This window comes from Larimichthys crocea, chromosome III (genome assembly GCF_000972845.2).
Source record: "Larimichthys crocea isolate SSNF chromosome III, L_crocea_2.0, whole genome shotgun sequence".
NCBI classification, from domain to species: Eukaryota; Metazoa; Chordata; class Actinopteri; family Sciaenidae; genus Larimichthys; species Larimichthys crocea.
Window position 1 is genome coordinate 30538569 of NC_040013.1, and position 14180 is coordinate 30552748.

General features: G+C 37.4%; 1 protein-coding gene across 1 annotated transcript; it reads left to right on the forward strand.

The window, feature by feature from the left end:
* The first annotated feature begins 670 nt into the window (after positions 1 to 670).
* LOC104920339 (solute carrier family 28 member 3) lies at positions 671 to 10889 on the forward strand. Its single transcript, XM_027277109.1, has 17 exons — positions 671 to 751; positions 1254 to 1342; positions 1442 to 1542; positions 2619 to 2808; positions 3700 to 3844; positions 3943 to 4056; positions 5050 to 5127; positions 5634 to 5714; positions 5980 to 6060; positions 6184 to 6309; positions 7284 to 7414; positions 7864 to 8032; positions 8140 to 8337; positions 8863 to 8944; positions 9757 to 9855; positions 10373 to 10487; positions 10717 to 10889. The coding sequence occupies exons 1-17, from the start codon at positions 719 to 721 to the stop codon at positions 10832 to 10834; spliced, it is 1950 nt and encodes a 649-aa protein (XP_027132910.1). The 5' UTR covers positions 671 to 718; the 3' UTR covers positions 10835 to 10889.
* Positions 10890 to 14180: the final 3291 nt, after the last annotated feature.

Consider the following 14180-nt stretch of genomic DNA (forward strand, 5'->3'; position numbering starts at 1 on the left):
TAGGAGGTAATAATGTCTCATAGTCATGTTTACTATATGGTTGTGAGCAAAGCACAGAATAGCTTTGAATGAGAGCTCCCAGTGTGTCTCTTTGTCTATATAAATATTGTGATGTGGACTCACATGAACCTGTTCTAACCTACCAGCCACATGTATTATGGTCCTGAGAAATTATACACTACTGCTCTCTAGTGGCTGCTGGGATCCTTACTGTGGTGTTAGACACAAGCTACATTCATATAGGACCAAGGTAACAGAGAAAGGAACACTAAGACATCCCCTGTATGAATCAATTATATGCATCCACTTGTGTGTGTGTGTCCCTTTAATGACCTCTGACCATTTGCAAGTTAACCTGATAACAGCTAGACAAGATAGTAGTACAGAGACTGTATTCTTTAGTGTGTGTTTCCATGTGGGTGAGTGTGTGTGAGCAGAAAGAAAGAAAGAAAGAAACTTAATAACATTAATAACGTTGTCACACATTTGAAGAAGATTATCCAAAGTATCCTGCAAACTAATGAAGAACAACAGGGAGGAAAAGAGATGCAGGAAGAGAGAGAGGGAGTCACAGGTGTAGTGTGGATGGGAGGAGGAAAGGTGAGGACAGGTGTGCTTACAACTCAGTTAAATTACCCAGTTAAACTAGTATGATTACATATTACATATGTGAGCAGCAAGACAGTAGAGCTTAATGGAATAGAGAAAAGAATAGAACATGGGTAAAGACAACAGCGCCTTTAAGTCAAAGGTAAGATAAATATTTGAATATAGCTATTACTTACTTCTCAAGCTATTCTTGAATATATTACTGTTTAAAATGACTTGAAATGTTTAGTTGCAACATTCTACTTTAGGTAATGTTATGAAAAAAAAAGTCTTTATTTCTATGTGTCTCCATTTGTTAAAGCAGCATCTCTGCTGAATTTGACCAAATCAGATTACTAACATTACACCAAAAGATCCAAATAGTGTTTTGAATCAAACTACAGCAAGGTTTTTCTTTTCTGAATATGCTTAAAAGGTGTTAAAACACACACATAGCCTAGTTTGCTTCTAGGCACAGTGGGTTAAGGAGGATGTTATGCACTTCACAAAAGAAGTCTCAGTCTCTCCTCCAAGTCACCAATTTGCATTAAGTTCTGAGTAAATATGTGTAACTGTGAAAGCCACCTTGTGCAAGCATATTCTTAGATTCATATTCTTCTAATATTTTTGTCTTCAAACCATGTGTGTGTGTGTGTGTGTGACAGGAGCAGGATCAGACACACATTGATATGGACAATCTTTGCAAAGTTGCAGATGATGCACCCGAAAAAAACACAGACCAACACAACAAAAGGTTGCGATTTTGTTTTTGCCAGACATAAATTTTGTTTTTTCTTTGATGTAACATTTATGTGCTTTGTTCCTATCTACCCCTTTATATTTCCCCTTTCAGCATGTTTAGCTTGCTAGAAAAGAAAATGCAGGCATTCGAGGGCTTTTTGGCAGACCACAGAGAACACATCCGTTTGTCGATTTATCTGATTCTAGCAGCAGGTAAAGTATCTTTGTTATCATCTGTGTAACTCAGGACTATAAATGGGTTGCAGGTCTCAATCTGGCCTCCACATGCTAACACTGTGTTTACATAATCCTGTGTATGTATGTAAAGAGAAAATCATTTTGTAAATTTTAAGCATGATAGAGTTCCCCCATTATTATTTGAGAGTTTATTGGAGGCAAAATGTGTCCAGTGTTCTGTACCATTGATTTTCTTCATCTGGTACTTTTGATTTTGCAGCCACATAGGATTAAATTTCCACGTCTATGTATACTGAACAATCAATTTCTATCTTGCTTCAGGACTTTCAGTCTACATGAAGGCTTGTAAAAGGCTGTTTAATTTATCTTTGCAAACTAGCTGCCATGCTCTTAGCCTTGAAGCATATTGACATTAGTGAGTCAGTGTGTGTGTGCTTCTGTAGCAATATTTGGACAGCAATTAGTGGTATCGCGATACTGTATTGATCCAAAGATAACAAAAGAAAATGCTGCTAGCAATGAGTTTCACAACTTATGTTGCTCTCAAGTTTGTGATGACCATTTAGTTATTTATGAATATCGTAAAGATATGTCTTCTTTTGTCACATTGTGAATACATGGATTATCAGGAATATAAAACGCCAACAGCATCTTTACATGCCCTACTGTTGTTTTTAGTATTTGTGAGTTAATTAACCCTCCGACCATCTTTTTTTCTTCAACCAGATGAATACAAAATATGAAATTGCAACATCTTCAGACAGCAAATTGTGCAGTTGTGCAGAATAGTTTTATTCCTGTTTTCTTCAGTATTTGTAAGTCAGATGGCATTCACCTTCACAGATCAAATAGTACTGAAAGGGGAGTTTTAAATGTGAAATGATCTTTTTGCCTTCAGACTTCATGAATAAAATTAAATCTTGCTGTGTTTGCTTTACAGTTTTAGTTTTCAGCTGTGCAGTTGATCTCTGTGTTACAGCAGTAATTTTAGACATACATAAAGTCAAATATATAATTGCTTCAATCAAAGATGTGTAAAATCATGTTAGTGCCGTGGGATGTAATTCATATTAATGCTAAATTTGTTTCAGGCTCTGTTGCCATAGTGATAGCAGCATGCGTCCTGAACTTTCAGCGGGCTATCGTGCTGCTGGTCATCTCCTTGGTAACCGTGTTCTTCCTAACCTGGGATTGGATGATGGAATGCTATGGCGACCGAGTGTGGGAGGAGCTCTATCCTATTAGAGACCTTCTGAGCAGAAACTGGTTTTGGATGAAATGGTGAGAAATTAGACCCAGTTCAAATCTCGTTTCAATTTTCTTTCTCTGGGGGGCATCTTCCTTATCAAAGGAAGTCACAAGCTTCACTGGTCGTTTCATCATAAAGCCTTTGAAAAAAATGATCAACCAAGTCATCTACAAAAAATCCTTCTTAGTAGCTGTAACTAATATATATAATGAGCAAGACAGTTTGAAGGGTTCTCTGTATCCTGGCAACGACAACATCCTCCGACTGAGGAATTTCATTGTTCGTGAAATCAGCACGAGTACTGAATTCAAACAGGGCTGAATAAAAGAAACACAAGCAGTTGATGACAAAGTGTGAGAAGAACTGCAGTGCACCACAGCGCACATCAATTAAAATTGCACTGGCTCAATGGCAAAAAACTGTGTGGATATTAAATTTACATTTGGCCAAATAAAAAAGATCCAAATGAATAACAATGTAGCTCCATGTCTGCCGGTTGTGCACACAGGAAAATGTTTCCTAATCAGTTCACATTCAAGGTGATTATGTGACAGAATTATGCTTATAGCTTGTATCTGCTGCCTCCAAGTGGCCAAAAGTTTAGTTGATGGAGATTTTTGTATGACTAAGGAAAAAGAAGTTCCAACTAAACACAATCTGACTTAAAGGTTAACAAAAAAAAATGACTCCAAAAGCTGTTAGTCGTCTATTAACTGGCACCATCGACTCTGTCCAGTCTAATCCTCTCATAAGCAATGCACCAGCTTAGAATATGAACAAGTTTTCTTTCGTCCTGTAACATGCTTATCTTCTTCTTGTCAGATATCACATCACATCTTTCTGCCTTCCTCCTTGTGCCTCCCTGCCATGTCTCTTACTCTCCCTCTCTCTTCCTCTCTCCCTCTGTCTCCCCCTCTCTCCAGGATAATACACTTTTTACTGTTGTTGGCCGTGGTGTGTTGGTTAGCACTGGACACAGCCAAGCAAGGGACCAGACAGCTTGTGTCTTTTTGTGGTATTCTGCTCTTCGTCTCCTTAACGATGCTGTTCTCCAAATACCCTCTCAGGGTAAGGCATGCGCACGCACGCACACACACACACACACCTACAGATACACACACTCCTACAAATTAATTATCATGTGTGTGATTTAACGTTTGTTGCAGTGGTCAGGGCAAACTTTGTTATGGGGGATCGGGCTACAGTTTCTCATCTGTCTGCTGATGTTCAGGACTACATTTGGCTTAAGTGGACTGCAGTGGCTTGGAAAACAAGTAGAGGTATACAGATACACACATGCATACAAATGTGTGTTTTTTAAAGCGAATTGTCCTGGTTTTGTTCGCTTATTTCCTTCATTTGTTTTCAATCCTTCCTTGTTTTGTGTCCTTGTTTTCTTCTTTTGTTTTATTGCTTCCTTATTTTGTTTCCTTGTTGCCTGCTTCTGTTTCCTGCGGTGGCAAATTTATTCATGACACCTTTTTCCAATTTTTTGTGTCTTCCTTTGAGAAATATTACAATGGTTTAACAATTTGTCCTACCTCATAGCTGTGGGCCAGCCAGAAGTTAAGTAGTAAATTATATCCTAATTGGCTGTTATTCATACGAGTTTCTATGCGGCATTACTGTTTAATTTGCAAAGCTAAAATTAGAACTTATTTCTCAGTATGGGAGTGAAAACATATGTTGCTTTCTCTCACTGTTTGTCAGACTCTGAACCACCTTGTGTATGTGAGGATCTCTGACCTTTCAGCCGAAACATTTGTAACTTGGCATTCTTTGTCTAATATTTTTAAAGTGGTATTCTTGTTGTATGATCATATTGTCCTCTTAATCTCATTTTATTCTTACTCTGTTGAATAAATCAACAACAAAGACAATATTAGAGAAACTTTGTTCATCTGTTCATCTCTTTCCCATTTTTCTTTCTTTCTTTCTTTCTTTCTTTCTTTCTTTCTTTCTTTCTTTCTTTCTTTCTTTCTTTCTTTCTTTCTTTCTTTCTTTCTTTCTTTCTTTCTTTCTTTCTTTCTTTCTTTCTTTCTTTCTTTCTTTCTTTCTTTCTTTCTTTCTTTCTTTCTTTCTTTCTTTCTTTCTTTCTTTCTTTCTTTCTTTCTTTCTTTCTTTCTTTCTTTCTTTCTTTCTTTCTTTCTTTCTTTCTTTCTTTCTTTCTTTCTTTCTCTTCTTTCCATGGTTTATCCACATGTTACATGAAAGAGGTGTGTCTCAAATATATCTGTTTCTGTTGCTAATAATTCAAAATCTCCTCCATACAGACTTTTGTGTCATTCGCAGATGTTGGATCTGAGTTTGTGTTTGGTGCCAGTTACAGAGACCACTTATTCGCCTTCCAGGTACAACATACTAATATGATGCACACACACACATGCACACATGAATGAGGCAACAGTAATATGATGATTATGATGATGAACAGTGATAAGAATGAGAACAAAAATCAATGTGACTGCATGGACATGGTTTTGAGACATGGAGGTGATGTCTTTGGGCATGTCAACCTATTAAACCTTGATATGTTTCAGATCAGTGTCTGTCAGGTGTGCAGATAAATTTGCACTGTTGCCTCACAAAAGAAGGTCTCTGGTTAGAACTGTGGCTGCTGCCTTTCTTGGCTCCAGTCACGATAAGTTATAGAAAATGGATGGATGGAAAATGTATGTATGATTGACTGAACTCACCAAAATGAAATTCAATGAAACACTGGAAACTTGTGTGACTACTGTCGGAATCATGTACATTGGAATAATAACAAGGTTTCTCATTTTCATGAAAACATACTAAATAATAAAGGATGACGATTATGATGATGATGATGATGATGATGATCTTCTTTCTTCAGGTGCTGCCTATTTTGGTTTTTTTAAGCACTGTCATCTCCATCCTCTACTACATTGGCTTCATGTCCTGGCTCATTTGCAAGGTTTGTAACTGGGAGACTAAAATGCATGAACAGAGAGAAATGTTTCACGCCAAATCAATGATTTCAAACCATTTATTTTTAAAGCACTGTTATTATAAGAAATGCAGGAAGGAATAAAATAAAAGGAATATGGAATAAAAGATATATAATGACTTTTTAGATTAATCAGAAATTGGTATAATGACACAATAGTACCATGATTTTTTCATTTGTATATATTATAATGTTCTCCGGTTCAGTTATTTTCCTTTTATTTGTTTCCAAGATTGGATTCATAATGCAGGTTACCATGGGAACCTCTCCTCAAGAATCAATGGCTGCAGCTGGAAGCATATTCTTGGGACCGGTGAACAACATTTAAACAATAAACAAAAACGACACACAAATTGATAATACAGTTACTATTATTAATACGTACATCCATTAGTCTCAATTCAAACCAGACCTTGTGCTTATCTCTCTCTTTCAGACAGATTCCCCTCTCTTGATCCGCCCATATATCAGTGAGCTAACTCACTCTGAGATCCATGCTGTGATGACAGGAGGTTTTGCCGGCATCTCTGGTACCCTTTTTGGAGTCTTTATCTCCTTTGGGGTGAGGAATCACTTCTCTGCTTTCTGGTTAAGATAAAATGTGGTGTCCTTTGGGGTGAGAGGGCAGAGGCAGAGGGGGAAAGTTTATCACTGAGGATGTCACAATTAAAATGTACAAGTTTCCTCAGAGGGTGTATCAGTATTCCCTCTTTTAGTAACCATTTCAGTGCCAGGTTGGTACTGTCAGTGATTTACCTGCAGAGTTCCACAGCGAAAAGACAACATCAAGCAGGAACACAAGATCCCAAAGTCATACAAATTATAACTATACTAGACTAGAACTGACTAACTATAGTTTAAAATATAGCCTGAAATTTAGTGTCACCTCCAAAATGTGAAGGATAAGGTCATACGCACATAACGTTTGTGCAAGGCTAACAGAGAACAGCATCAGTGAAAAGATATAATGCTACAGTTTAATAATGACATTTCATTTCTACTTTGATCTTTGTCAGGTCAGAATATTTGAAAAATGGGAAGCCCATCTATATGCATGCATCATGCATGTTGTGGAGAATTCTATTCATCAGTGTCAATGTGCTTATCATGACATGATGCCGCCTAAACCCTGCAAACTGTCCTCTGAGGCTTCTACGTTATTTACCTATCTGCTGTGTTTTCAAAGTGAGACAGCCCTATCCTCCGACCTTGGTTACCACAGTAATGATCAGAATGGCGCTTGATTTCCTGAACACAAACATACCACTGTTCTGTATCTCAAGGAGGAGAAGTCAGTGTCCATGTAAAAATCTAAGATTTAACAGCATCCCTACAGTCACTTTAAGACATACACAGAGTATGTCTTGAACACCATTTGTGACATGCTACAATTCCCTCACAATGCACACCAACAGGCTGACAAATTTAGCTCCAAAACTCTTCAACTAACCTTGACCTAAAATGTATCAGCTTTGCCAGGAAGTAAATGAAAAAATGTAATTTATGTCTGGAATGTCTTTGTGCCTCTCTTTTGAGATTGACGCAGCACACTTGTTGACTTCATCAGTGATGTGCGCTCCAGCCTCACTGACCATCGCCAAATTGTTCTGGCCTGAAACGGAGACACCTAGTGGAACAGCCAATCATAACCTGAAAACGGCCCAAGGGTAGGAGAAGACACTTCCTGCACATGTATTTGTAGTGTAGCGGCAATATTTAACGAGTTGGGAGTGAGAACAGGCAGGAATAAACATTTGTAACACATGTACACACATGTATAATACAAACTGTGATGAAAAGGTAAAGCCTGCCCCCTGAATGAAAACCACAAATTTACTTGAACACACAACATATCTTTTTGTAAAACGGTTCAGAAATGTTGGGTATGAACAGTTTGACCTAACAAAGACATGTCCAGGAATCATATATTTTCTATTTAAGCCAATTTGTGGTTTATTGTCAACAAAGCTCAACTTGTGATTATCCACAGAAATACAGCACCAACCACAATATGATCAGATCAGATGTCATCAACTCATCAGTATCAATATGCTGATGACACTGTGCTATTCTGAGGGTTTTTTTAACCATTCAAATGTTGTCTGTGTCTTCTCAGAGAGATTACAAACATCTGGGAAGCAGCATCCCATGGTGCATCTTCTTCTGTGGGCTTAGTGGCCACCATTGTCGTCAACCTCATTGCCTTCATGGCACTGTTGGCCTTTTTTGATGCTACTCTCTCTTGGCTGGGTGGGATGTTGGACTATCCACAGCTCAGCTTCTCGGTGATGGACAAACACTCATACACCAACTCTCAGACATGCTCTACATATTTTCAAAGATCAACCCATATACACTCACTCTTCATTTTGTTCTTTCTGTCTCCCTTTAGCTCATCTGCTCGTATGTATTCATGCCTCTCTCCTTCATGATGGGTGTTTCCTGGGAGGACAGTTTCATTGTTGCTGAGCTGATTGGCATAAGGATGTTTCTCAATGAGTTTCTTGCCTATCAGAAGTTGGTGGAGTTAATTAAGAGGCGGAAAGCAGGAGGATCACAATATGTGGGCAACATAAAGCAGTATATTTCTGTGAGTCTCATTTATCATATCTTGTGCTCTGACTTGTTTATTGTTCACATTGTCATTCCCATTTGTATTTGCTTTTACAGTTCAGGTATAAGCTGACTAATTGGGTCCAGTTAGAGAACATTATTTATGGGTAACAGTCAATCATTGTTGGGCCATTTGGGGGATGTTTATGTTTTAATTGACTTAGAGATCCATTAAAGGTGCCTTGTGGAGTTTTGTGGAGTACTAGTAGCTCTATGGTGCGGTGTTGTTATGATCGGATCTCATTTTGTTTGTTCTTGTGCACATGCATGAGGATGCATATGCACAGACACAAAGAAGAGACACAAAGCTAGCAAGTAACAATGGATTGTACTGTTATATGAGCATGGTCAGAATAAGGACATATGTGAGCAGTTAACATTAGACATTTCGAACTTGCCTTCCTGATTAGTGTTAATCACATGACTTTTAGATTTTTATACATAAAAAAACATGTTTACTGAAACTCACTAAAATCTTTTTTTCACTTTTCCCCCCTTCCAGGTCCACTCTGAAACCATTGCAACCTATGTTTTATGTTCTGGTGCCAACTTTGGTTCTCTGGGGATGTCGATTGGAGTACTGTGTGAGTGCCACCTCATGAGCTTAAGTTGAGAACTTAATTAGCACAGCACTAGATACAATCTGTCAATCTCTGCCACACAGGATGAAAACTAAACTAAAACTAAAGTAGGATTGTTTTAGGAGTTGTTTGTTGTTTTAGGGTGGGAGTAAGTGTTACATTTGTTACATTTAAGTGTGTGTGGGTGTTGAATGATGTTGCTGAATGAGAAATTAACCTGTAGCTCCATTATAGCCTGGAAAACAAAAGGAAACTCAGATATCCGACACACATAACATAAGCAAATTTTTAAAATTTTATGAAAGCACTCCTAACAACTGTCAGCATATAAAGTAACACATGCCAAGTGTCAATGTGTGTGCTTTTGCAAATGCCAAAATAAGGACTGGTGTAAGACTTTGTATGCTCAACAAAAGCCTTCCTGGGTGAATAAAAATGTAAAAACAAATCGCTACCCAAGAATCAAAAAAATGTGAAACAAGGGCCCAAGATTTGCAAAAGTAACTATATAGAAATATAATGTTGAGAAGAAGACTCCGGTGTTCTGGTTAGGTGAAGCATGAATAAAAAACAGTATTAATGCTTTGCAAGAAAACACAAATGGCAAACAAAAGCAGCAAATTCCACAATTTTCTATTCAAACTCAGGAATTGTGACCTTTTGTTTGTTGTTTCTTCTTTTTGTTATAAAACCTGATGATATATTTCATACTGAATTAAAGGATTTTGTTCAGGTTTGTTGTCTGAACATTATTGTTACCTATTGCTTTTTTTTTGCATTACTTGTTCTTTAAGATAAAGTTGTTGTTTTTGCAGCGGCCGTGGCTCCGGAGAGACAGAATGACATCTCCAGCTGTGGCATCAGAGCTCTGATAGCAGGCTGCATCTCCAGTTTCATGTCAGCTTGTATTGCAGGTGACTGTGTAGTCTTTGCCAGTGTCTGTCATTTCTCATTCTGATTTCACCCTGCAAAACATAAAAAATACATGGATATTATAGCCAGTTTATTTACTGCTACAGTTAATTACTGCCATGAAAATCAAACTGATGCCATTCCAGCATTTAATATAATAGGACTGACACCATTAAGCGACGGTCGGGGTGTGAGACAATGGGCCCTTTGGTTCAGATATGCAGTAAAAGGACTTTCCCCTGCTATTTAGGAGCAAGACAATGCATCTGTCTCTCTTCAGATATTATAATAAATACTACTACACAATATACAATATATTATAGGAAACTATGAAAGAGACGCAGGTTCTATTGTCTTCAAGCTAAGCTATTCTGCTGCAACCTGCCGGTTTATTACATCGACCCATCTGGGAAGTCACTGTTGCAAAATGTCCTATAATGTCTGTGTATTGGATCTACATTATATATCCTGTCACTCAGGTGTTTTTTATGGTTTTCCTGATGCTGTCTGGGTTTCTAGGTATGTTATACATCCCTGATCTTGAGTGTCCACAATTCCTGGCCACACAGTTCAGCAACATAAATGTGACCAACAGCTCACAACTGGTCACCTGCTGCACACAGCTATATAACAGGTTTGTGTGTGTGTGGGTGAGTGTGTGTGCGTACCTGTGTGTATTATTATTTTATTATTATTGTAACAAGTTGTTTATAGCTCTTCAATATCTGTGTATTTACTTAGAATCATTTCACCCTGCATATGGATGCAGCATAGGTATTTCTTGATATCCGCGTGCAGAAAAAAATACAGTTGAATGAGTAGATAGATGCAGTGATTCAGTGTGTGTGTATATTCATTTGCAGTGTGACGGTGTATGAACCGTGGAACGTGACAATCGAAGACGGATTCAGTCAGAGCCATCTGCAACACTGCTGCACACTCACTCCCCTGACACGTTTTAACTGCAGCTTGGTGCTTTGAATGACTGTAATATAATACATTTTCAATAAAGTTGTACCACCAAACAATCAGCGAATGACCAGACATGTCAACACATGAATAAATAAATAAATGGAAAATGGAAATTAAGACAGCATAAGTCACATAGTGCATTAAAGCAAGCAGAAGTACAAAAAATAGAATGGAATGAAAAATGTATATTAAAATGAAATAGATAATCAGCCTCAAATGAAATCTTGAACTCGATAAATTGTACCAGGTCTGTCTGAGCATTATCTGTGGTAATGTATGCACAAAATACACTGTGTACACTGTATGCATATGCAGGTATGTATGCACAGTGTATATATGACTTAGTATGGGAAATATATGTACAGTATCTGTCCATTTCTGACATTTCATACAGTGTCATTTATTTATTAAATTTTTCTAAGATTCATAATAATACAAAATATAATTAGAATGGATCACTATAGAATAAAATAGGACTTTAATGATAACCAAAGGGAAATAGACATGCCCTAGGAGTACATAAAACATTTAAATGATCTCCTTACCTCTTACAACATTCAAGTGATGAACATCTTAATGAAGCAATAATTATAATCTAATAATATAATAAATATTCTGCATAATCAGTACCTTTTCTTATTTAATACTTTGTGATATTTTGATTCTAACACATGTGTATCCATGCATGACTTTTACCTGTAACAGTCGACTGGCATTATTGGTTTTACTTGAGATCTGAGTGCTTCTTCCACCGCTGCTTTTCTAAGTTTTAAATGACCTTTGATTACCAGAAGGCAACCCCCACGCCATAACATAATATAACATTTTATGCTAAACAATCATTTGTGTTTCCCTTCTGCCTGCAGCTGTCATTGCCTCTAAACAAGGTCACAGACAATGGGCCTCAATGCAAACTTTTTACATCCTATAGTACATAAGCTGCATGTGAATGAGACAAAACTGTAAATATGTGTCACCTTTTGCGAGACAGAACAAAAACTTAACCTCACTTTTCCCTGCCTGAATATTATAGTAAGTAAAAGCAGTGTATTACTTGGCCACTGGATGTCACTGCTGTCTCCCCCCCCCCCATTTCCAATGTGCATGTCAGATTCATCAGGCCACCATAGACTAGTCAGTCATACTGGTTTGGCTGTCAGACCGATTGTCCAAGTAACTGTCTCATTAATAATGACAGAAATTATACACAGGCCCCCAACCAGAAAAAGAGGAGTCCACTTTCAATATCTGCATGTGTGAGACGACCAGGCAGTCACAGAGATGGCCAGTCACAGTCTCTTCATTAAATTCACCACAAGCTAAAGGTCAGATTGCTCCCCTCTCGATGGGCAGGAGGTGTGTTCACATGTGTGAATTTCACACACCCACAGAGAGGGAACATCAGACTCAGCCATCAGATGCTGTCACATAGGACATTTTTAGGCTCCATGTTACCACGTGTCCAATATGAAAAAAGGAAAATGGCAGTATGCTCATTTTCATTTTGTCAGCAACGTCAAAACAAAAGTAGCATGGAGCTGTGAGATCGGGAGGGAAAAGTAAATATATATAATGTCTCTGGGAATGTTGAGGAGGATCAGGATGATTTGAGTTTCTCTCAGTGTAGGAACAAAAAAAGTATCTTCAGAAGCTAAAACTAAATGCAAGATAATATTTTTTAAGGTTTTTAAGGCATTGATCAAATATCTTGTTCAATCTACAGTTTTTTTATAGCACAACAACACTTATCTTGCATAAGAGGCTGGATTGTATTTACTGTAGAAGAAAATGTTGGGCTGACAGGGGAAAAACCTTGACCAACACTGATACATTTACAATGATTTAAAATATATATTTTTATTGTGCATTATTCATATAAAAAATAATTGCATAAAAAGAAAAACGGTGACATTAAAATAATTCGGTTGGAGATTACAGTCATTTTTAGTCTTCCCTTGTATTCAAAATTCAAACTTGTTACTCAAACTTCAGCTTAGCCATAAGAGAAAAAAACAAATGGTCAAAATGGACAAATGATGTTCACAGTAATATTTCATTCTAGGAAAATTGCTGACACCTGAGATAAACATAGTTTATATTCATTTTTTTTTACATTCCATTTATAAAGTACCTTAAAGGAAACTTATTAAAGATCTGTTGGATCTTTAAATGTACAGTGTGCAATTATTTTATTTATTCAACCCTCATCTTTAATTTACATTTAAAACATTAAAGATTTAGTTTCAAGCACTGGTGCACACAAAGATTGTGAAATCATATCTCCACTACACTTTAATGTCGTTTTTATTGCAGCATTACAGAAGTGGATACAAGGATGGAAGGAAAGAGAAAGGTGGACAGATAGAGTAACATCGAGATGTGGAAGAAAAACCTGAGAAGGAGAACAGTGAGTATCAGGAGGCTGACACTGGTGGATATTGGATGTTATGTAGCACCACTCCAAGTGAAGGAGAGGGGGATGAAGAGGAGAGAGAAACTGAATGATGGAGATGGAGTTGTCATCCACCAGCACTCCAAAGAGCACACAAAGGAAAGAGGAACAGAGGGAGGTCGCTAGGACGAAGGATGCATGGAGGTGGATTGAGGAACGGTAGAAAATAGATTGATTGAAACCGGAGTTTAGAAGGATTCACAGAGGCACTTTGAAGAATGATTAGAAAGGGCAGAGCTGGAAAGAGCATGAATAAGGAATCGAAGGGCTGAAGGAGAAGTAGAGACAGACAGACAGACAGACAGACCACTAGCTTATTTACAATCTGACCAAGGAACACAAACATTTATGTGACTATTGTACCTAATCACTGTTCTCCATGATATGCCCCCTGCTTTAATTGATGCTTTAATTGCTCGTTGACACATAATTACATGGACGTGTCTTGTGCAGAGTGAGAAATTAAACAGGAGAATCCCTGACAAATGTGTGCAGACGAATAGACACCCTACAACATTAATTGTGGTGAATAGTGCAGGGGCATGTTTCTCATTAGTAAATTACCCAGCAAAGTAGTTATCATGTTTGTGAAATGAACATAATTTATACAGAAGCATACACAGGTCTGTAGATGTATAACACACATTTTTGTTTTAAATCCACTACATTGTGCGCAACCACAAGCATGGGATCATCTTTGAGTGCATTTGTCCTGTTCATGTCCTTTTGAATTTGATATTCTTATAATCCTAAAAACTTAAAACAGTAACAGCCTAATAACAAAAATCTAATACTATACCAGGGGATCTACCTTTGTTATGTGCCTTAAAATCGAGCTGTGTTTAGAGAATAAAATAAAAATAAATGAAACAAAGAGACATAGATAACAGTACTGTACTGTAT

Bases quoted from the DNA above. Each gene is read 5' to 3' on its own strand.
- LOC104920339 (XM_027277109.1), top strand. From the start codon at position 719: ATGGGTAAAGACAACAGCGCCTTTAAGTCAAAG. The intron at 1,543-2,618 runs GTAAAGTATCTT...AATTTGTTTCAG, and splicing joins TTATCTGATTCTAGCAGCAG to GCTCTGTTGCCATAGTGATA. The intron at 9,856-10,372 runs GTGACTGTGTAG...CTGGGTTTCTAG, and splicing joins CATGTCAGCTTGTATTGCAG to GTATGTTATACATCCCTGAT.